This window comes from Coturnix japonica, chromosome 24 (assembly GCF_001577835.2).
Source record: "Coturnix japonica isolate 7356 chromosome 24, Coturnix japonica 2.1, whole genome shotgun sequence".
Taxonomy (NCBI): domain Eukaryota; kingdom Metazoa; phylum Chordata; class Aves; order Galliformes; family Phasianidae; genus Coturnix; species Coturnix japonica.
In genome coordinates, this window is record NC_029539.1 from 3,439,301 (window position 1) to 3,463,614 (window position 24,314).

Below are 24,314 nucleotides of genomic sequence, written 5' to 3' on the forward strand. Positions count from 1 at the left end.
TCTACATTAAACCACCTCCTTGAGCTTAGGGGGCTGGGAGCCAGCCAGCACAGCCCCATCCCTATGGTGTGCATGGTCCCAAGCCACAAGGACTCACCCCATGGCCCTGCTTGCTTCCCTGCTGCCATTTGACTGAAGCTGCATTTCTAGGACGAGTCAGAGCAGGCAGCTGGTACTGGTTGGACCGGCTCTGGGCACACAGGGAGAGATGAAGACGTTGGATGTGGCTGGGACTGGAGACATGCTGCAGCTTGCTGCTGCTCCCTAATAGGGCTTTGAGCTTGGGAGATGTCTTCCTGCAGTGAAACGGTGCCAGAGGGAAACAGAGATGGAAAAAGGGGAATGGCAGAAACAGGTGGCTCTGGCTTACGGGAATCAACCTGCTGTAGCATGAGCACAGGGCTGGGGTTGGAGGTGTGGGGTGACCAACCACCCCCCTGCAATGGAAGAGCTGGGCATTTCATGGTAGAAGGGTAGAGGAGAGGAGGAGATGGGGATCCTTGCACCTGTGGCTGAGGGTTCCCTCCATCACATCAATCACAGTGTTCATGTAAGGAATACGTGAACTCCATCCAGCTCCTTCTCCATCTTCAGGCCCTTTTCCCAACCCTTCCCATGCCTCTCCTCTCCTCTCATCCCTTTGTCTTTCCCTGTTCCTCCCCCCCCCCCACTTCCTACATGTCTGCAGGATGCCTCTACCCAGACACAACAGAAGCTGAAGGGCAAGACTGGAACTCCTCTAGATGCAATCTCCATTTTGCTCAAGGATCATTAATTACCTTGATGATTAAATACAATTAAAGATCCGTAAGACCTTTCTGATATCAGAGCCATTAGCAAGGGCAGCTTTTAGGAACCTTCACCAGCAGTAAAACAAAAGGAGGAGACAGACCAGTAAATCAGGGAATCCCAATTAAAATCCGTGCTTAGCTCATTAACCTAATTATGCATTGTGTCGTGCTCGCCTGAGCTCCTCTGGGGGAAGCGGTGGGGGCAGCTGCCCATGTGTGAGCCCAGCTAGGATGCTTGGGCTGGATTGGATATAAAAACATGGCATTTAAGGGAGGGGGATTTGTAGCTGTGCAAGTCAGAAATACTCATAATGAGCCCTGGGATGTAGTAGTGCATCATGCACTAACCCTAACGTCCTTGATACAGCCCTTAGACCAAAGGACACCAGATGGCACCAGGATGTCCCCCTCACTTGGCCATGGGGGATCCAATGGCTGCAGCCACATACATCTGCCCTGCGGTCTGATCTGAGCTCCCATCTGTCCCCCCAAGAGCTCCTGGAGCAGGAGTGGCAGGATTGGAGCCTGGAGACCACGTCCATCCCCAGAGCAAGGGAAGGGAGCAGAAACTGAATCCAGGTGACTCACGGACCTGCACCTTTTCCACACCAAAGTCTGAGGGTTGGATCCTGTAGTGCACAGCTGCATCCAGCGTGCTCAGCAGCCTCCCTGTCACTGCTCCAAGGGCCGGGAGGAGGAAGCAGGTTCCAGCATGTCCTGCCCAGAACCAGCCCAAGCTCTTCCAGCAAGTCAGAGCTTGATGGGGTTGAGGTGCGGCTCCTTGCATGGAGGAGAATGGGAGCATGTTGTGGCCCCTGGATCCCATGGGAGTGAGCAGGGAAGGAGGCATCATGGCAGCATGAGGACAGATGGAGCCTAGAGGTGTGAGCAACCTGCTGGGGATCCAGTAGGTCCCGGGTTGTAGGGGCCAGGCACTGTGCTGAACTCCAAGCAAAGCACATGGCACAGTAGTGTCCCTTTTTAGAGACACAACCCATTGGCTCCTGGAGCTCTAGGACTTGGAGGAGGTGGGGTCTGCCCTCTGCAATGCTAAGAATAGAAAAGCAACAGCGTCAGCTCCTGTTGATGCCGCAGGTCTTGCATAGGGTGCTGCAATTGCCCTGCTTTGGGGGCACAGGCATTGCCCCAACCCAACCCCACTGCCATAAAGCTGTGATCAGCCCTCACAGAAGAATTTAATCTAGCCCAAGATCAGCAGGCAGCCTTCTACAGACATCCCAGCCCCACTGGAGCAGCAGGGCTTGCTTTACACATTGACCATTCTTCTGCTGGTGCTCTGCTGCCAGGTAATTAAAATGGCTTCGCCCTGCAGCCCAACAGCTGCCTGCAGATAGCTCGCTTTCCTGCCCAAGGGACCCTTACCTCATCGTCTGGTCCGGAGTGCTCGTTAGCTGCAAGGCAAGTCTGAAGGATGCAAGGATTTCATGGAACAGAGCGAAGGCAGAATCTCAAACCTGCCTGCTTTTATTGTTGGTTTCCTAGAACGAGGACAATGGAAGGAAAAGGAATATGAGATAAGAGGGGAAACAGAAAAAAGCCAATACAGATCCTATAGCTAGAAGGATGTGGAAGAGCAGAGCGTTTGCAATGGGAGAGGGTTGGAGTATTTCTCAGTTGTGCTGTGTGCATCGGGACTATTCCCAGAGCAAACAGGGCAATTAGTTTGGATTTACGCTGTGCCAGTGAGATGTCAGCCCTCCAGGCCCCATGCAGGCTGGCCCATGAGCTATTCATTCCCTATGGGATGCAGGAAAGGCCACACTCACTGCTCTGAGATCACTGTAAACTTCCTGTCGGGCTTCTATTGCTGTCTCAGTCCTTCCCTTGGCACTGGGAGCAGCCACAGGGATGGGATCAGGCTGGCCTTTCAGGTTGCCTTCAGCCCTGCAAAGCAGCAGCTATTCTCCAGTTCAGGGGTGTCATTTCCTTCTGATGAGAGCTGTCACACCCCTAAATGAAGCCCTTTCTTTTCCCTTTGGGGCACAGCATTCCCATCCTTCTGAGCTGTTCCCATTACCTGTGGGTTGGATACTCACTGTGCTGTTGATCTGCTGGAGGTTCAGCCCCAAGGATCTATTCATTCTGTCTTGGACTGAAAGAGCAAAGCCAGGCAGGAATCTGCTGCCAGACATAGCCCATGGGGCTCCCACCCTTATCTGAAGGGTGACCCTCTGAACTCTCTGACACACACTAATAGGAGTTAATGACACTTATCTGGAGACTTATCTTTCTCTCCCTGCCTGCCCCACTGAAGCATCCCTGTATCTCACAGCCAGAACCATTCGTGGCATCCAGATGACACCAGCACTGATGGGAGAAATGCAGCTCAGACTAACTAAGCAGCCCTCATTGATATCCCCTTTTTCCCTTGGCTCCTTTTTTCCCCCCTCCCTTCTTTTAAAGATTCCATTTGCATTCATTCAGTACTCATCTGGTTATTTCTGGAAGCCTCTCCACTACTATTCTGGTCACTTTACACGGAACTGAGGATGGTACTTTTTGTCCTCTCTCTCTCTGTACACTATTTATATCCTTCCATCTGTCTCCTTAGGTACTCGAGCATCCAGCTGTGTTATATCTATCACCTTGGCAATAGCAACAAGTGAGGATGTTTCTTCACAGCTGTTAGCTCCCACAGCGGCTGCTGTAGAGCAGGGGTGGCAAACAAGGGACACCCCAACTGCTGTGCAGTTTTTAGCTCTGTTGCTGTACCAGCAGGTTGTGAAGCACCAAGAGAATCATATAGAATGGCCTGGGTCAAAAAAGTCCACAGTGCTCATCCAGTTCCAACCCCCTGCTATATGCAGGGTCACCAACCAGCAGCCCAGGCTGCCCAGAGCCACATCCAGCCTGGCCTTGAATGCCTGCAGGGATGGGGCATCCACAGCATCCTTGGGCAACCACAGTCCTCCTGCTTCTTCCTCTCTTTTGGCTGTACAGTTTGGGTCACCTGGACAGCACAAAGAGTTCCTGGCATTAAGGTGCCTAGAGTGTTTATATACCCAAACACAGAGTCTTCTGCAGGAACTGTGCCCATATTGTCATGTCTGCTAAAAAACCATGTTAGTCTGCTTTGTGTTATTGCTCTTTCCACCCCCCCCTCGCTTCCATCTGAGAAGAACACGCGTTCCCTTGAGCAGCCTGAAGGGTAGCTGTTAGCAAGTGGGAAGACACAAACAGCAGACGGAGGAGGAGGTGGGCATGGTGGGCAGGTGGAGGGTGGGAGCAGATCCGTCTGTCAGCTCCAAGGAGAGGATGGGGAGCACAGAGATGCACTGCACAGCCCCAAGTAGCTCCTGACCCAGGGGATGGATGGGGATGGGATACAAACAGCAGGCCAAGGCAGGGAGATGAACCAGCAGGAAGGAGCAGCTTGTACTTTGAGCTCTTGGAGATGTTGGCCATGGAGATGACTGGGTGTTTCTGCTTGGAAACAAATTGGCATTTTGAGAATTTACACAGAAATAACACTTGAAAAGACAGCGTTGGTCTGGCTTTATCCAAAGCGTCCCATTGCCTTCCAACCAAAAGCATTTGGTTTCGGTTGCGGCTCCGTTTGGAAGAAGTGAGAATACAGAGGAAGTCGTTCTCAAATAAACCCGAGCCTTTAAATAATAGAAAGAGAACTGGATTTAAAGCGGGCAAAAAAAAGAACACCACGAGAAAAAGGAAACATTCCGTTCCAAGGTTAGCACAAACCATTTCAGCCTTATCTTGAGGGCCTTTTCTAGTTCGTAAAATGAGTTTTGTCCAAATCAGCACGTTCCAATGGATAGTTTTGGCTTGGACCAAATGTTATTTTCAATCAGAACAACATGCTGCGATGGGAAATTTTCCACTAGGTTTGGTTCCCCCCCCCACCCCATCATATTACCCTTTTTTGTGGCAATTTTGTCAGCCCCCTCCCCCTCATTTCAGCCTGGACCTGATGTCCCAGGGGAGCAGCCAACCCCTGGAGCAGCTCAGGATGAATTGATGGGGTTCTCTATGCGAGGGTGGAAATTCAGAGCCTGCTGCTCCCATCTGAGCACAGCTTGTTGTGTGTAGGAAGGAAGCGGGGAGCCCAGCATTGATGCAGTTACAACAGCAGTCAATGTAGTAGCTATGAAAGTCAATGAAATGTGCCAATTAGGGCCAACTGAGCTATTTAACCCTCCATCTCTGGGCACAGTTTTTCCACTATGAGGCTGGAAATGGGATGTTGACTCCTGGCTTGCCCCATCTTGTTGCCTGTTAATAGATCTTTATAGGGAAGCGATTGGTTTTTGGTTCTGGCTTGTCTGTATCATAAACCTAGACACTGGGAACAGTGGGATTTAGAGGCAGTACGTGACTGAAGCGCTCCATCAAGATTCAAGCCTTGTAGCTGCCCACAGCTCCTGTCACAGTTGCTAATATCCCTTAGAGCCTATTTGCTCCAACACCCCCAGCCTGGGGAAGAAAATAGTGACACTGAACCTCTTCTGTTTGCATGCTAAGCCCCCAGCCCAGGACTCACTGACACATCCATGGGGCTGTGGGTGATGCTGAGATGCCTGGAGGATGCACATGCAGGGCCAGCTTTGTGCAGTAAGGATCCCCATGAGAGCATTTCATCCCACCTCCTCAAAGGTATTGAGCATCAAATTCACCTGGATGCTCCAACCAAGCCCAGCTCCACCCTGGAGCTACCTGCAAGCACAAAGCCACCTTGTCTATGGAAGGGACAACAAAGCATGAGAAAGTCCCTAGTTTTTCTTCCCCAGAAGTTTTCTGGCCTTTCCCATTGCACTACAATCACCGAGTACATAAAATTCAGAAGTCAAAGTCCCCAGTTATCCCTGCTCACCCCAGTACAGGTGAGCTTTTCTCCTGGAGATGTGACCAAATTCAGTCCCTGTGCTGTAAGCCCCTCCCTGCAGAGGGGATCCTCTTTTGGCCCAAGTCCCTTAGAACTGCTGCTCCTCCTGCCCTGAGCACTGGCTGTGAGCAAGGATGGAACTGCGTTGGTCTCCCTTAACCCCACCAGCAGAGCCAAGCTGCTGCCTCACACCTCCCAGAGAGGCAGGGAGTTTGACCCCCAATGGGGGGCCTGACCCTCACTCCTGCCAATGCAGTGATTGAGGGCAGCACAGGCTGCCCTATGAGTGGTCCTGTCACTTGTTTACAGCCCTCACAGAGCCCATCTCCCCACAGCATTTGCTGGCTTTGAAGCCAAGGGTCCCCATCCTCAAGCCATGCTTTGCTAACTTCAGTCTAGCTGCTAATGTGGATCACGTTTAGCTTCTCTTCCAGGCTCTGTCCGTTGGTTTGCTTCTTCATCACCCCATGCCTCAGTTTCCCCAGCTGTAAAGATGAGGGCAACCTTTTCCATTCAGGGCTGCAAAGCATCACCACAATGCCTGCATGCTGCTTACTTAGGTGAGAATCATCACCCCAGTATGCAGAGCCTCATATATCTAACCCAAGCCATGCCGGTGAGATTACCTAGGTGGCCTTGGGCACATTTCTTTGTCATTCAGCACCTCCGATTTCCCCATCCCTAAAAGCAGAGGTAATAATACTTACCTGCCTCTGGGATGTGTGAGGATTAATTAGTTACCTTCAGAAAAGCCCTTTGAAGGCTCAGCGCTTTCCATAAACATGCAGACCAGCTCCTGCAGGCAGGTGCAGGTAGAACTGATGCAGGGTGCCCATGAGCTGCAGAGATCACCAAGCTGGAATAAGAGAGGAATATGTAAAGTGAGAGCCTTGATAAGAAAGCTCAGCAGCAGGCTGGGAGTCAAGCAGGGGGCACTGTGTGTGTTGTAGATGTTGTTCTTCCCTTGGGAGCTTTGAAGCTTTTCCACTCTCATGGAGAAATACCCCTCAAAGAAGAGAAAACCCATTAAGAAAGAGAGCACAGGCAGCACAAAGGGTGCCCATCCCTGGTGTTTGGTGCCATGTTGGTGGCCAAGATTACTCCTGGTTGCCAGCTCTGATGGGGTAGGAGCCATCAGAACTTCTGGTTTCCTTCTGGCCCACAAAACAATGTTAATTGTTTCTATCTTTGGACAAATTATAGCAGCACAGAGCAGGGCATTCCCACTTGAAATAGTAGAAAACATTTCTCTTAACTTAAGGAGCTGGTGAAACTGCCAGCAATGCATGACAGACCCCAAGGATAAGACAAGAAGAAAGCAAAGACCGCAGCCAGAAAGCTGTGTGTGGTTAGCAAGTCTTTAAACTACAGGAAAATGAGAATCTTCATCTCCTCCACAAAAATCCCAGGCTTGGTCACCATCAGTGTGGTTTGGCATGGGGCTGTCACCACATCTCGGGCATTAGAGCAGAGAGTTTGACTCTGTTGGTCGTTCCCTGGGAGCCCAGTGATAGAAGAGCTTTGAATTGAGTCAGGACAGAGGGAATGAGGGCGGTGAGGCCGGCAGGGGCAGCAGCTCCTCATCACACCTGAGTCAGCAGAGTTTCGGCTTTGTTGCGTTCCCATCGGGATGAAGGTTGAGTCACAGCAGCCGAGCCCTGAGAGCTCCCGTTTCCTATTCCTGCTCTGTGTTGGCAGCCTGGAGAAGGGAAGGATTGGATGCTCTCTTTCTGTTGCCATCCAGTTTTATTTTGGTTTTTACTGAATCTCTTCAGACTCAAGTTCCCTCGTTTAGGAAATGAGGCTCGTTATGGGTTGCTATCTTGATCCCCTCTTCACAGCTCTTCATTAAGTCTCTCCTCAGCACCTGGGGAGCTCTAATAGGGAGAATATTTAGCCCTGGACCGGGGCTCTTTGAACAACATCCAAGGTAATGCAGAAATCCAAGGGAGAGACCAAGCAAAGAAAGTACAGGGCATGGTGAGGATGGGTCAGTGGTTGGACTAGATGACCTTGGTGGTCCAACCTCAATGAACACACATATTTGGGGCTCAGCCCATCAATATAAAGTCTCCAGACATTCCCAGCTGAATTACCCTCCCATTAATCAATGCCTCTTTCCCACCCCTCCATATTTCATTTTCCTGCCCTCACTTCCCCACCCAAGCTCTCAATTAACAATGGCTATGAATGCAGCCCCATCTCAAGCCATCAAACATGCCTGGGTACCTTCCCTCTTGCTTATAGAGAGGCAGCACACGGGAGGACTTCTGTTTTCTTTCCTCACTGATGAGCAAAGAGATGACTCTGGGATGCAGGGCTTTGAGGTATCACTCTTTGGCCACCTACCTAGTGCAGGACCGTGGTCCTAACCAGAGGATGTAGTGGCTAGAGGTGGGAAAAGCAGAGACACTGGGTTGTGATGGTGTTGAAGAGATACAGGAAGGATGGAAAAATGGGTAGGGCTGAAACCTAGAGAAGACAAATGGAGGAAATAAGCCCCGCAGAGCAGCTTGAGGGGCTCCTTGGTGATGGAGACCAGCTGGCATGCAGGAAAGAAACATGACCCGCTGTGATAAGTCACTTAAAGCCTCAAGGGAAAGGAGATGAGAGTCCTAAAGCACACATGGTGGGAAAAGAGCTGAGGAAGGAGCTGGAGCAAGGTCCAACCCAAAGGCCTGGAGGGACAGGGTGCACAGTGAGCAGCCAACTGCTGGGGCACAGCAGGCAGAGGCAGCCTGGTGCTCAGGTGTGGGAACCAGCAACCTCACCAGGGATTAGCTGACGTGCCAGCGGGGCGGGACAGTGGGAGCAGACTGCTCCACCATGACTGAGAGCCTTTGTGCTTTGTTGCTGAGCATGGGATTTCGTGGCTTTATTGCAGGAAGGCCTTTCCCAGTGCTGTGTCAGCACTCGCAGCCAGAGCCCTGCTCTGCCAGCCTCCCTGCTCCTGCCATAGGGCATATTCCCCTCCCCTTGACTTGAGGGTGAAGCAAAACAGCTGTGTGAAAGTCAGGAGAGGAGCAGCAATGAGAGAATGCCAGGAGCAAAGAAGCATGGCTGTTCCCTTCCCACTCCTTGGGTTTACAGCCCTTCTAGAGAGCTAGAACTGGGCTGTTTGCAAGGTGGAAGCACAGAGCAAGAGCTACTAGTCTGGTGCTCAGCTCTGCTGTTTGATCTATGGCTGCTCTCACCCTGTCATCTGCTTTCCTTTCATCTCTCCCTATGAAGAACACCTAGGACAATCGTGGCTTTGGTCTCACTGAGGGCCTTTGTGATGGCTCAATGAGCAGACTTCCTAAACCTTCAACAGAACAAGGGCAGCATCCATGGAGCAGACCCTCTGGGAAGCATCTTTCATTCTAGTGGACCCTGAGGCTGCTTTGCACTTTATTCCTCCAAAGAAGAAATGCTGCATGGGCAGGAGAAGGCAACCCTTCTTTATCCCAAAGCCTCTCCTCATCCTGTCCCAGCAGACAGCCAGCAAAGGGCTGCCTAGAAAGCTCACTCAGCACAATCCATTGACTGGTTCTCAGATATTAATATCCCCACTGCCACAATGCACTGGTGCTAGATAAGAACCAGTGACCTACAGCACAAAGCCCTATTTCCTATTCACAAGCCAGCACTTCTTTTTTTCCCCTGGGGGTGGGGGGAGAAGGTTTGGATGAGATCCAGCTGGGCCATTGTAGGGCTGCTACCTCCTGTCAGTCCTCATCAAGCTCTTGGATGGGGGGAGGGATGCTTGGGCTTCCAGCTCTTGCAACACAGTGCCACCTCCAACCTTCAACTTCCATATGCAGCATCGCCACCTGGAGCTGCCCTCTTGTGAGTGGCCCCATCCCCTTGTTCTGGGAAGGCAGCCCTTCCCTCCTATTGCCTTTGGGAGTCACTGGGGGCTATGGTGAATCAGCACATGACAAAGACTTCCAGTGTAAAAGTGTGCTGCTGCAGGAAGCAGAGGCCATGAGTCAAAGGCAGCACTCCTTCCCAGTGGGCTGCAAGCACTGACTAAGCAGGGTGAGGCAAGCACTGCTCTGAGGGCCTGGCAATTCATACCAGCTCTTTCCTTGGTAAGAAGTAAGGTATTAACCCCAACACCTCAGCCAAGCACCACTTCAAACCTTCACATCCTGCCACCTGAAATTCCCCTCCCAGGATCTGGGATCTTCTTTCCCATGTCTCACCCTGCCTGACACACAACTGCAGTGTTCCCTTGGGCTGCTGGAGGCTGATTGCATTCTACCTTGGGAAGGCTTCGTTTCAAACCTTGATCTCCATGTAAAAATACGAACGGGTTGAAATAGGAACTCAGAAATACAGGGGGAAAAAATAATACAACCACAAAGCTCACTAAGATTAAGAAAGTTCTGTCCCATTTCTCCTTCCACAAAGGAGTTCTTGGATATCTTTACCTAAAAGCATGCAAACCCAAAGCTGGGACAGTGTGCTTCCTATAGAGCTCATATTGCAAGGAGCCAACTGAGAATGAGGTGCTTGACGCAAGGTCTTTTATAGGTGGGAACATGATGCATTGCTTTGCCCTTTAATGAGGCCCGGCTGCTGTGACCTCCACATCCCCTTCAGTTCTAAGTGATGTGAAGTCTATTAGGGCTGATTCCTCTGACATTTTGCTTCAGCTGTGAGATTGCCCCAGCAAAGGGCGGCTCAGCACAGTGCTGCCAAGGGCTGTTTCAGTGCCCTTGGGGTGAGATGAGTATCAGGGAACAGGAGGGAGAAATGGGTGAGACACCTTGCAAAGGTTGTGCAAAGCAGAGCGGAGTTCACATGGTGCTTAACAAAGAGGCATTGATCGGAGGCTTGGTTGTGACAGAGTGCAGTGCTTGGAGATCATTTCCAGCACATTCTATACGGGGAAGGGCAAGAACCTGATCCCACGCTTGCAAGATCTGCTGCCTTTGATGGGTCGATGGTCAGATTAGATCTTAGTGGTCTTTTCTAAGCTTAATGATTTTAGGCACTGCTACGTTCTGCAAAGCCTCGAGGGTCAGCAGGCACTTTGCACATCACACCCAGGGTGCTCAGCCCCATATAAAGCACCCTGAGCTCTGCACGGGGCCCCCAAGGCCTGGCATGACCCAGTGACTATCTGGGCTTAGGATCGTGGGGAAAGGCACCAGCACAAACCACTTCAGAAGCCAAGGTGGAGGAGTAGCATCCCAGAGGTCTCCGCTAATGAGTGCTTGGCACCAACATGTCTTTGGCGCTCAGCTGGGCCTTTTCTACCTTAAAAACAACAACAACAACAACCAAAGCAATGACAGCAACAAGCAAAAAGTCAAAGAAAACAATGAGTAAAGTGCAACTCAGCAAACTTCAGCCTACACGGCTCCCCATTGATGTGCAGCTGGCGGGGTGGATCGGTGGGCACTGCAATGCAATGCAGGGTGTATCCCAAATCCTTTCCTCTGCCACGTCGACCACACGCATCACTCAGCAAAGCAGCAGCAAGGTGCACGTGCACACACACATCCTGCTTAATATGTTCGAGCCTCTCTGTATGTTGATTGCTGATGTGATTTTCTCCTCCTCGCCTTGGCTTGCACGCTCGCTGCCATCCATAAGCGATGCGTTTGCCCTTATGAATTATTGAGTGTGTAACGGGGCCGGCCCAGCTCAGTCACCTTGCAAACCAGCTCTCCCACGAGCACGGCAGCAGCCAGTTTGCCCTCTGGCTCCTGATGGAGAGCATGGGATGCTGATCCAGCACCTTGCAAAACCCCTTTATGTCACCCGTCGTCTGTGCTGAGGTTTGGGTGTTACTGCAGCAGTGCAGAGCAGTGGGTGCTTTATTTCCCCTGATGGGAAGCTTGGAGGAGCGGAACAAAAGGAGTTTACAACGTCTTGCAAAAGAGCCACGAGTTATTCAGTCACCTGGAAAGGAAACATGATTTCCGTACAGTGTTTGCTGGGCTTTTTTTTCTCATTTTCCCCTGAAGCCTTTAGAAAGTTTGGAATGTGTTTTTGTTAAAGCTGTTGCATGTAGGGGCCTGAAAACGGTGCTGGCAGCGTCGTGATGTTGGCAATCTGTGCTGGCACCAGCTTCTTCCCCAGCCCGGAGCCTGACACTTTGCACCTGGGAAGAGGAGGGACTGCACCAGCTGAGGGTCAGCTCCATCAGCACCCAGATTGTTTTTTATCCCGGTACAGTCTGTGCTGATGCACGGATCCCATGGCAGGGGGAGTTCAGAGCTGGGAACTGTTCCTCCCACCCAAGGCTGAGGACAACCACTCGGTTCATAAAAGGGTCATTCATTCACTTGCAGGGAAAATCATAATGTAAAGAACATTGTAACAGAGGTGAGGGGGTGGATTAGGTTTTCTTGTGATATGCATCACCAGCATTTTTGACATTGTTATTTAAGGGGCACACCACCCCAGAGAGCCCGGGCTGTCCTATGGATGCTCAGCAATGTGACCAGCGTGATGGCTTTCCATCCTCTCTGCAAGATCCAGAGGCATAGATCTACCACTTCCCATTGCCACCAATGTGGCTTCTTCCACTGGGATCCCAAGGAGCAGCTGAGGACCTTGGGGAGGGGGGGGGGTGGTCATGATGCTGGTGTGGACATGGGGCCAGTGGTACCATCTCCCCAGCCCTGGGAGCATGAGTCCTGTATGGAATAGGGGGGAAGCAATGAATACACTCAGCTGCAGTGCAGGAAGGAGCAGTGTGCTGAGCACATGGGCAGCCCCAAGCTGGGCGCAGGCTGTTCCCAGGGCCTCTGCTACGTGATTTCTGTTGCTCCCCAGCAAGCTCCCACATGCCTTGTGAGGCTGCAAGGGCTTCAGAGCCAGGGTGCTTGGCAGGGCTGCTGTGCACCTCTGTAGGTGTGGGCTTAAACCTCCAGGCTAGAAGGAGCAGCCTGTGCTGCAAAGCAAGTCGGAGGCTTCTCCCTGCTCCACACCCGCCTGTTCATTCCCGGAATCCAAGGACTGCATGGTCCAGATCCAGCCCTGCTCTGCACCTGCTGCCCTCATTCCATCAGGTCATAAAGGTGTTCTGTGGGGTCTCGCTGCTTGGACATCCTCCCCCATTTGTCAAGGAGAGACATCATCCAGCAGTGACAGCACTGGCGCAGGAGCATCCCTTCCCTCTGCCTCCTGGTGGGACGTGCATGGCATCTGGGCGGCCTTGTCCACACCATGAGGGCACCAGTGCTTTGCTGTGGCTGTAAGCAGCACTGGGAAGCATTCAGCAGCACCCAGCCGCAGTGTAGGGTGTGGGGGAGCCCGATGCTTGGCTCAGGAAAGGGAGCAAGTCCACACAAAGCTCCAGAGACCGAGTTTCGGTCTTAATTGCTGCCGACTGTGGTCAGCTGATGGCGTCTCATGGCTGGGTTGGGTTGCTGAGGCTTGTCCTCGGGGTCATGGGCTCAGCATTGCAGGGGAGGAGAAGGGGAATGAGGGCTGAAGCTGCAGGAAGGGGACATGCATGGCTGTGTTCATGTCCTATCAGCTGGAAGACATCCCCTGTTTGTCTGTCTATCCATGTCCTTTTTCTTTCCATGTTTCTCCCTCTTTGTACCTCTTTTTCTTCTCCCCCTCTTTCTTCCCTTTCCTCTCTGTCTCCCAGAATACATCCAGTCTCAGATGCTGCCAGAAGCAGTGAGCAAAACCCGCTTTTCTCGTTCTCGCCGCCTTCCTTCCCCATTGTATTTCGCATCGAAATACTGGCTGTATAATTATCAGTGCATTATCTCTAAACATACAGATTAGGGAAAGACACAGCGGCAGCCAGAGATGAATTTCAGGGTCAGTCTGGTGGGAGATATTTTCTCCATCTGGCAGGGGAGGAATCAAAAGAGACAGAATAGCAGCTGGGAGCACAGCTTCTCCTGAGCATCTTCCATCCTTACTCTGCAGAGCCCAGATGGATGGATGCTAAACACCTTAAACACAAGGCCACTGCAAGCCATCCAGATCATGCAGGTAGCTCATGCAAGGTGTATAGGCACTGCCATATATCCGTCCTAATGTGGGAGCTGTTGCTGCTCTGTAATCAGGGCCTCGGTCTCTGCAGCTCATTTAATTACTGGTGCACTTCCAATAGGATTAAATGGGTGTCTGAGTGTGTGTTAGCATATGTTGGGACATGCTGTGCTGATAGATATCTGTGCCTTTGTGTGCCTACGGATACACAAGTTCTGTGTACTTACACTAAATGATGTGGTGCCTTCCGAGGTTGAAGGCAAAAGGGAAGTATTCCTGATCCAACCTGGAGCCCTTGGTAGCTGTAGAGCTTTAGGGTTGGTTATGTTGAATACTGAACACTAGAAGAAGAAAATGGGATAAGTGAGGCTGTTCATGGGCCCAGCATGCAAGAACTGATGTTTTTTTATCTTGTTTTAGGACACTTATATATATATTATATGTTTTCCTGTGTCCTTGCAGGGCTGCAAGCTCAGACTGTCTTAGTCAATGACACAGTCTCGGGGTTCATTGGGACAGACGTGGTCCTGCACTGCACCTTCACCAACCCACTCTCCAATGTGAAGATCACGCAGGTCACGTGGCAGAAAGTCACCAACAACACCAAGCAGAATGTGGCCATCTACAACCCCGCTATGGGGGTCTCCATCCTCTCACCCTACAAAGAACGGGTGACTTTCCGGAACCCTTCCTTCAAAGATGGCACCATTCAACTCTCTCGACTCGAGTTGGAAGATGAGGGAGTTTACATCTGTGAGTTTGCCACCTTCCCAACCGGCAACAGGGAAAGTCAACTGAACCTCACAGTGCTGGGTAAGCTATTGGGTCAGTCTGTGGTGTAAACTGTTGCCTCCAGCTAAACAGGTCTGGAGGAACCTGAGACTCCCGTCTTGGGCACTCAGAGCAAAGGTTGAGCCTTTGGTGTGAATTTCACCTCTCGTGCTCTTTCACGTTGACCCTAAGGAGGTGGAGAGCAGGGAAGCCAGAGTAGGTGGTTCATTGGGTTCTCTTGGGAATGTCTTTTCCTAGACCCCAGCTTCCCTATTTCTTAATGTAGGTAGAATAAGAGTGACCTATCCCTTAAGGGCATGGTGAGTTTTAACACTTTGTGTCTGTCAGGTGAACAGAGAGGAGAGACGACAGATCCTAAGCACAGGTAGAGCTTGTCCTCGGAGTACAGGGCTGTGAGTGAACAGGCCCCACCCAATGTCCGCATGATTCATTTGCTTTTCAATTTGGGTTTCTCATACTAACATAGGGATGAAAACCTATTGCAAGAAGGGACTGACTTTCCTTCATGTATGTGCACCTAGGGCAGGTCCAGCAGCAGCTCTGCATACACCACAAGGTCTGTCATAGTGGTGCTTGGTGTCTCTTGGGTTGTAGCAGAGAGGCTTTTCTAACCCCTTTGTATTCTTCTCTCCTTCTCCTTTTCTGCACTTCCTTGCAGCCAAGCCCACAAATTGGATGGAGGGCACCACGCGGCCGCTTATCGCCAAGTCTGGCAGGACAGAAAAGATCTTGGTAGCCACTTGCATCTCCTCCAATGGGAAGCCCCCCAGCACTGTCACCTGGGACACAAAGCTGAAAGGGGAAGCAGAGTTTCAGGAGATCCGGAATAGCAACGGAACCATCACGGTGATCAGCCGGTACCGGTTGGTTCCGAGCCGCGAAGCCCATCGACAGCAGCTCATGTGTGTGGTCAACTACCAGCTGGATCGCTTCACGGACAGCATCACCCTCAACGTGCAGTGTAAGGGAGACTGGAGGGGCTGGGGAAATGAGTTTTGTGAAGGGATGATGATGGTCTGGTGCAAGGGGGGCAGTGGGGGTTGCTCTCTTTCTATGGAGGGAGAACACTTGGAGTAATCGTATGGTTTCCCTTTCTCATACCTTCTTTCCCTCATTGCCTCTGCCATGTCCCTTTGTTCCTCCCTTTATCTCTCCCCTTCACTCACCTTCCCTTTTCTTGTCCCCTTCTCACTCCCTAATGCCATCCCTTCCTTTTCCATCCTTCTTCCTCTCTTTGTCGTCGCTCTGCAGATGAGCCAGAAGTCACCATCGAGGGCTTCGATGGCAACTGGTTCCTCAATCGGAAAGATGTTAAACTGATATGCAAGTCTGATGCCAACCCCCCAGCTCACACCTACGAATGGAAGCTGTAAGTACAAGGAACCTCTGTTGAAGCCCCTTTGCTTGCTCAGCTCCCGGTCCCACTGGGGTCATGGTGCCAAACACATCCCAATGCATCTGATGTGAAGCAGAAGCAATTCCTCCTCCTCCAGGGCTGCAGCTTTTGGCTGAGCACACCAAAGGGACCAAGCAGTGAGCGAGGGGTGCCTGGGGAGCCAGGTGGGAATTGATGGAACCCGAGGTGCTTCTCTCTCCTTCTGTTTCCCTTAAGAGCTCACAAAAAAAGGGAAGATCAAATGGATGCTTTCTTCTTTTCAGCTGGCGTTTGTCAGAAAGAGGTTCTCAAAATGGCTTTGCAAAGAGCCAGGCGCATTCGCTCTCATTTCCCTTCCAGATCAAACTGTTCACAATACGAATCTGAAGAGGATTGTTTTCTTTTCTTGCCTTTCTTCTGCTTCTCATCCCCAGCTCTCTCTGTTGGTTCTGCCAGCTCTCTTAAGCTCCGAGGGGACTCTCTGGGTTCCTCTCAACATTGCCAAGGAAAGTGTTAGAGGTAAAAGATACCCCGTGTGGCACCCGAGGCAGAAGAGATGCCAAGGTTTTCTCTCTGCTTTTGGGCAAGTGGCTTTATCCCTTTGTTCTGCAGTTTCTCACATGTAGAGCTGGATCCTGAGCTCTTGCTGTGCTCCTGGGCAGCTCTCACCACACTCAGACCCAGCCAACAGCACCAGCATCCCTGTTACTGCAGCCAGTTGCCCTTTGAATTCTGTGTGTGTGTGTGTATCCATTTGCCTGTCTTTAGCCTGCTGTCCTTTTGAGTGTTTCCAGCAGCATCACTGCTTCCCTTTGAGAAAGACCTGTGGGGAGAAAAATAGAGAGGAGAGCATGGAATTAATGAGGGCAGGTTTCTGAGCCTGACGGTGCTTCGATCCGATTTCCCATCCTCTCCCTTTTGCGCATTTAACGGGTTGTTTAGGACTGAACATAGGATTATTGACCTGAAAGAGGATGGAGAGGAAAAGCAGAGTGATGGCAGTAATGAGCAACAATGGAGCTGTTAGAGGGATGGCAGCCTCCCATTGCATCCCACAGTAGTTTCCAGGTCTTTATAGACTGGAACTCCTTGTAGATTGGGAACCCTGAGTCACCCACAGGCAGAGAAACAACATTGGGTTTCTCTGTTCTTCATTGGGAAAGAATGCTCCTTTTTCTGACTAATCTGCCATACGTGTGTGTGCCCATGTGGATATGCAGGCATGTAAAATGTGTGTGTCTGCATTTAGGCACTTTACAAATGTAATTATACCCCATTATTCCCTTTTGTTTCTTACAAATTGCCGACAATATGGCACATTTTTTGTCGAGAGGAGGGGAAAGAATTACTTGAGTAATTTTTAATTGCCTAAGAGAAGTAATTACTTTACTTTGCTTCAGTAATTAAGAATAACCAGGCCATGTGTGTCGTTTCCTAACACACAATACTCTATTTTATCTGCCTCTGTTCATTTATCCTATGTACCTCTAGATGTAGTTTTGCATTATTCCACTTCCACACTCACCTGATTCTCCTGACATGGGCAGGCCAGGCTGTAAATCAGTGCTGCTTGACTCAAGGTTGCAATGAACAGGCAAGGAGGATAAAGCAGGGTTAGGCTGGAATCCCTTCCTATGTTTTCCATCCTGGGGGTCTACCATGGTGTTTCTTTCCCCTAGGCCAAACGGGACTCTGCCAGGGAGTGTGGAAATCCAGAACAACACCATCTATTTCAAGGGCCCCGTCTCCTACAGCGTGGCCGGCACCTACATCTGCGAGGCCTCCAATGCTATCGGCACACGGTCGGGCTTGGTGGAAGTCAATGTCACAGGTAGGAAACCACGTGGGCTGCTCTGAAAGAGGAGGAGGTGGGAGAGGAGGGTGGGAGCTGCTCACCTCTACCAGCCTTAATGTTGTCATATCGTCTGTCTCAATCTCCAGCGTCTCTTTCCAGCAGTGGGGAGTTTGGTGGTGCAAAGGGAATGGGGACAGTCGTTGCTTTGTGCTGGTCTTGCTCTGGTGTGCTTGGGTTTTTCTCCTTTCCTCTCGTCGTCTTTTCCTTTCTCACACCAAGGTGCATTCAGTCTCATTCTCCCTTGTCTTCTTTTCTGCTTTGGACTCAGATAGGGCACGCTAAAAGCCAAGATGTGTCAGCAATGTGTTTGTTGGGAGGAACAGGGAGAGGACAGTGAGATGGGCGAGCCATTTGTTCAGGTGCTGCTGACTGTAGGCAACTCAGTGATTTCTTCATTGTGTTCCGTCCAACGCCGTGTTCCTCTGTGCTGTGTGTGTCACCATGAACAGCTTTACCTGGGCTCCAGAATGGAGTGGTGTCATAGGATGCACCAGGATGGGGGGTGATGCGCCGGGGGCTCCGTGCTGCTCTCTATCAGATACCCCTGCATCCCAAGGGGACCGTGGCCAAGCAGCAGGTGGAGCAGAGTAACTGCTATTGGGGATGCTCTGCTCAGAGGAGCTGGGGAGCAGAATGAGTTGGGCTGGGCTCTGACCTCCAATGAGCCTCCAATTGGCACCTCACTGCTCAGTTCCCTGCTCTGCAGTGTGGGGAAACCGGGATGATCTTCTGCTATCTGAGCACTGGGAGGTCAGTGGATGGGATGTGCTGAGTAGATGCTGCTTATGAAGTATTTATTTATGATCATTATTGTTGTAGAGGGCCTTTAATTTGCACCTCCTGTCCTGGATCTGTGCCTGCTTTGTTGTTTTGCCTCTTTCTCGGGGACTTTTTGTTTGCTGGTGGAAGGAATCAGACCAATAGAGCTCTGTGTTGAGCACAGATGTGGGGCAGCACCTCTATGCCATATCCCTGCCCCAAGCCCCCAAAAATCATTTCCAAAACCTACATCCTATATAACCTATATCCTATAGCCTATAACCTATATAAGATGCCCTCCAGATCATCATGTTTATGGTCACTGGGGACAGCAACCTGGTGGTTTTCAGGGGACAGGTTCTAACACACAGCAAAGGGAAAATGGGCAAGTTTTCTAGGGGATGACTCAGTGGTGCCTGCCCACAGTCCCAATTTATTCCCAAAAGTCAGAATTGTGGTGCTGAGGTTACATGAGAAGGATGGAGGGACGCAGCAGCCACTGCCCCTTATGAGGGATGAGCAGCTGACATGTTAAGCCAGGGCTCCATTGTGTAAGAAAAGCCCCACACTGTTAATAATTCATTGGATCTGAATATGTTTATCCAGCTCTCCCTCTGGAGCGATTAGGCCAGTGCTGGGGAGGGCTCAGCCTTCCTCACTCAGCTATTACAGGTACATTTGTTTGGGTCTTGCAGGCAATTTAGGGATTGTCAGTGGAGCACGAAACCTCTTTCAAGAGATGCATGCAATAAATGGAGTTCAATCTAGTGAGCAGCCAGCCTCGGGAGTGAAAAAAAACACACAACACAGAAGGCTGATGCAAAGAAAAACCTGCAGCAGCCATCCCCTCCTTTCTACCCATCCCACCCCAGCATCCTTCATCCCAGCCCCAGGGAGGAGGAGCAGGGATGGGTCAGCCCCAGCTGGGAGGTGATTCGTTCAGGAAGAGAAGGCTGAATGGTGCTCTTGGAGTTATAGCACATTAAGGAGATTGATAAGTGGAAATTTAATATTTTATTCCCGCAATCTGTTCCTGTAATAGCTTCTCCTGCCTTGCAGGACCTTTGTCAGTCGCAAGCAAGCCATGTAGTGTGACATGTAACTATTTATTATGGGCAGCTGGGTGACATTATAAAAGGCAGTGAGTGTGGATTGCCTGGGTCTGCGTGCACATGCGTGGCAGCCCTGCACAGAGAGGAGGTCACATACATGCACACAGCTGTGTGCATTCCCTATCTACATCTGTCCCAACATGCAGATGGACCCCTTAGAGCTTTATACCTGCATGGGGATGCCCTGCTGCACAGCCATGCATGCATGAGCACTGGTGCACTGGTATGGGTGAGTACACACTCATCAATGTGGTTGAGTGCAGCAATATATGTGCATCTCCTGGTCTGTAGGCACACGTGTACACATCAGCTCTGCACACATGGGCAGCTCTGCAGCTTTGGCCTTGGCTGCAGGACGGGGAGGGAGGTTGCAGGAGCTCCCCCCACTCTGCTTGGCTCGCAGCAGGGAGTTATTTACACAGCGCCAGCAATGCCAGCACAGCAAGGTCACTGCACACAGCCGGCGGGGTTGTGACGGCTCTGAGCACAAGAGAAAGCACTGTGCACAAAGCACAGGGTCCCATCCCCAGCAGCTGCATCCCCAGCCCAGCTCAGGGCTGCCCCATTGGGGAGGCTGAGGGTGGGGGGCTCTACCTGCTGCTGATCCAGTGGATGGTGGTGAGCAGGATCCGCTGCAGCCCATCCAGTGGCATCTGTGCCAATGCCCCGCGGGAGCAGTGCCTGATTGATGGGCGATAGGTGACCTGACAGAGAGATTAAAGCCTAAGACACATTTGGCATCTGGCCTGAAAGCCGTCACACTCTGACACACCCGCAGCAGCTGCTGAACTCCTGCATGGGTTGCCAGGGGTTTTTCCACCCCTCTGCCTCCTTCCCCATCCTGTTCCAGCACAGGAATCCTCCAGCTGGGAGGAAAGCTGGACCCCTTGCAGCAGGGAAGGTGGGGGGAGGCTCTAAGCAGGCAGGCTCTGAAATGAATGCCCAGTCTGCTGCTATCTCCTGCCTTGACTCATGCACGGGTCTGCCAAACAGAACAGGTCAAAGTCCTGCACTGCTTGGGTGTGGAGGGTGGAAAGGCTTCCGTCTGCAACCTGTCTCCTCAAAGAAATAAAATGCAACGATCCTTGCTGTGTTTGCTGACAGCATCCGGGAGCTCTCAGGTTCCTGCTCCCCATCCTGCTGTGCTGCAGCAGGTGCTTGGCTTGGCCAGGCAGGAGGAAACCAGAGCTCCATGCAGGGAGCAGCTTGGGTTGACACATGTCCCTCAATGCCTCCGGCTCCTGAGACTCTCTGCTGGTGCTGGCTCTTTTCTTGGCCCTTAGGATTGAAGGAAAGGAGATCAAAATGGGGCTTCAACAAAAAAATAATGTGCCCACAAAGGCATAAGATATCTCGGCAGCGCAATGTGCAGGAGGGCTTTTAAAAGCTGCTTTCCTGCCTATCATGGGAAGATTATTTGGTGTCTAAAAATATGTTTTTTTCTGATCTAGGCCCTTCCTGCCCTCAGGAGCAGCTCCTGCCCTGGGGGATTCTCTGATGTCTAATGAGGTTTAGGTCCCATCTCTGCCAGAGATCCCACGCTCTATCCGAGAGCTCTATGATAGGGATAAGTTTGGCTCCTTCTCAGTACTGAAGCCAGCCACCACGTTCAAAAAGCCATACAGGAGGGATTGATGGACAGGCAGCACGATTTGCATAGGTCTCATTTTCCCTCAGAAACCGACCATTAAAAGCAGTATAGGGCTTGTATATTGAAGCCACCCCTGCGATGGGCATTGGCACCTTCATCTCCCCAAGGCTGGTGCTGCTGCACCCATGGGCACTGCCGGACCCACTCCCTATTTCCATGGGATCAAAGCAAAGCTCAGGGCTGTCCCTTGTCACTGGGCTCCCAGCTGCTGCCCTGAGCTGGCACAGGGACAGGAAGCTGAGCTGAATGCAACAGCTGGCAGAGCGGGCAGCGAGCATCGCTGCTCTAATTCCTATTCATACAGCACTCCCTGTTTTTACGAGGGCTGGGGGCAGCAGCCAGGGGGAGGCTTTTTGTGCCGGCATTAAAGCCTGGCTTGTTTCCCCCCCTCCCTGTGCTCCGTTGTCTCCTGTTTCTCCCGTCCGCTTTTCACAGTGGCTTTAATTCTCCCCAGACTCCTCCTAATGGATTTTTCACATGGGGCTCAGAGGCAGCGCACCGGCTTCCAAAGATTTCACGCACCCCTTGAGCACAAAAGGGGGCTCCTTTTCCCACACTTCCCCACCACCACAACACCCACCCCCCCACTCAGGACACACTTACGATCCTCTTTACATCGCAGACACAAAAGCGGGTGGGTGGGCGTCAGCATTGCGAGCTGGACCCATCCTAACGCCGGGTAGGGAACAGCTGTGCCAATATCTATTGGAACCAGTGCCAAGCCGGACCCTCAGCATCCCACCCCCCCTCACCCGGGGCACCACATTGAGTTCTCCCCCATCGGAGCTCAGAGCATGCGGGGATGGGCAGCTGCGGTCTGCACCGCCCTCCAGCGGCTGTGGCAGGCGTCCCCTCCCCACCACTCCTCCTTCCTTTACCCCATCTATACCCATTTCCCACCCCTATACCCTCCCCTCCTTGCAGCCCCGTTGCCAGGCGGTGTGTGAAGGGAGGGGAGCTGTTTGGGAGGGTTGGGGCTTGCCGTCTCTCTTCCCGCAGTTTGGGTTTGTTTTCTCTGGCATGGAGGTTGCAAGGAGGGTGGGGATGGGATCTGAACAGGAATAGGGCCTTCCCTACATGAATTGTGAGCACGATGTGATGGTGGTGGTTGCAGCACCGTGGGGTGGCATGGAGGTGGGTGTTACTGCAGGGTGGGGTGGCATGAAGGGCACGAGAAGCTAAATATGTGTGGGAAAGGTAGGAAAACATCCTCTTGTCTTTTCATATCTCTGAGCTGGGCTCTTAGTGAGGTTTGCAATGGGAAGGTGGGCCAAGCTCCTTCTGCAGGTGTGCACAGCCTTCTGCTCTGGATGTGTCTGCTTTCCAGAGCTGGGAGGCAGAGGGGATCATTGTACCTTTAAGGACCCTGAGGCTTTTCAAAGTGGGGTCCTTCACACAAAACCAGCCTTGCTGTTAGGAAATGCCAGGTAGGGAAGAGGCTTCAGATCAGAGTTGTGGGCTGGGAAAACACCATGGACATATCCAGCTTGCTGCTCAAATCCTGCACCCCTCCAGGTGAGCCCTTGCTCTGTGCACAGCTTTGGGACTGTAGGGCTGGGCTGGGAGCTGGCACAGAGCAGGGTGGGTGCTGTGTGGATGTGTGTGTGTGGCTGAAGCTGAGCAGCTCTACCAGGGGACGGACGTGACATTCCTCGCTGTCTCTGCAAAGAGCTTTTGCATTAACCAGCTGGCTGTGACAAGCCTTCTTTTGATGCAACATGTGGTTTTGGCTTCCCAGCTCCCAAGCCCAGCTTCCTTGCACTGAAATGCATAGCCCTGCTCCTGCTCTTTGGAAGGAGCTGCTGCCTCCTGCCTGTGCAATGCCTTTCTCCTTGTTCTGGCTGCAGCAGGGAGCCCTCCAGCTGCCTGCCCCCAGCCCTGCTGCCCGCCGTGCTGCTCTCTGCCTCTTGCTGCCTCGTGAGGCTTCGCTCTGCAGGAACCACGATGCTGTTGTTGGGATGACTCAGGAAAGGCAGGAGTGAAGCAGCTCTCAGACACGAGCAAAATGCTTGTGCCAAAAAAGATCAGGCCGGTGGTTGCTTGAACTCAGAACCTTTGTCCAAACTCTGCAGCTGTTTCTGGAACTGTGTGTACCCAGGGGAAGCTTTTTTCTTCTCTCTTCCTTAGCAGCTGGGTGAAGTGTGATGTAGGGAAGCCCACCCCCTGCACTGCCCTCGTTTGTTCAGGTTTCCCTGCCCCAGTATAGAAACGTGGCTGGAGCAGGATGCATTGCCACCAGCTCATGCACAGGGGACAGAAAGCAGACACTGCCTTGTGTTCCTTTGGACTCTGCTTCCTTTCATCCCGGCTGCCCTTGTTGTAGGCTGTGCTCACATTGCTTGTCCTGTCCTTGGGGTGAAAGCTTGGGGCCAGAATGCAGCATAGCAGCTATGACAGCTCTGAGCAGGATGGCTCTGGGCATCCTCCTTGGCAATGCTGAGGGATGCTGATGGGCATTAATCTGCTCACCAGATTCAGAGGCAGGTGAAGGACTGAGGCAGCCCAATGCTGCCTGGACACTGATGCTCAATGGGCACTTGGATAGAGAAAGCTGAGTCTGGCCAAGGGTTGTAACTGTGCCAAGGAAGTGCTGGGAGGGTTGACTTAAATCCTGGATCAAACTTTATCTGTGCCAAAACCCGTGTGTCAAACTGCATGAAAGAGAAGAGAGTACCTTTCCCATCTCTTTTCTTCCTCTCCTTTGGGTTATTTATATAGATGTAAATAGGTCACGGTATCTGTAGGAACGAGATTAACGTGAGCAGTGGCATTGTGGGTCAGGATGGGATGGGATGCTGAGCAGGGGACACAAAGCACCGTGACCATTGGGTGGGCACAGAAGCATCCCGGGGCCGTCGATACATGTTGGCAAACTGGATCCGAAATGGTGGAGCATAAACCAGACTGCACCCGGACTGGTGGCACTGGGCGTGTGGGATCCGAGAGCATCTGGGTAGGGTGGGAAGGACACACCGCTTCCAACTGCTGGGCTCCTGCATGCAGCTTGCTGAGCTTGGCACCGAGCTCCCATGTGCTGACCCTGCCAGGACGCACCCTTCTCCCCTTCCCCTGGTTTTTCCCTTCCCTGTTCCTTACCCTCATCTTCCCACCCCCCCTTCACCCCCCTCCCCCCAAAACAAAACGAATCGGTGATGAGAGCACAGC

At 51.9% G+C, this 24,314-nt stretch overlaps 1 protein-coding gene and 1 long non-coding RNA gene across 4 annotated transcripts in view; one reads left to right on the forward strand and one right to left on the reverse strand.

Moving 5' to 3' along the window:
• The window catches only part of NECTIN1 (nectin cell adhesion molecule 1), a 68,179-nt gene that overhangs the window by 16,200 nt on the left and 27,665 nt on the right, over positions 1-24,314 (forward strand). For all 3 annotated transcript variants that reach the window (XM_032449056.1, XM_032449057.1, XM_015884073.2), the window contains exons 2-5: positions 14,068-14,418; positions 15,056-15,358; positions 15,649-15,766; positions 17,452-17,603. In XM_032449056.1, the coding sequence (XP_032304947.1) occupies positions 14,068-14,418; positions 15,056-15,358; positions 15,649-15,766; positions 17,452-17,603 (924 nt within the window). The remainder of the gene's footprint in view (positions 1-14,067; positions 14,419-15,055; positions 15,359-15,648; positions 15,767-17,451; positions 17,604-24,314) is intronic.
• On the reverse strand, positions 16,031-24,246 carry LOC107324240. The gene is made up of 2 exons (XR_001559456.2): positions 17,669-24,246; positions 16,031-16,595 (listed from the first exon to the last, which is right to left on the reverse strand). It is a non-coding gene; the product is annotated as an uncharacterized LOC107324240 (long non-coding RNA).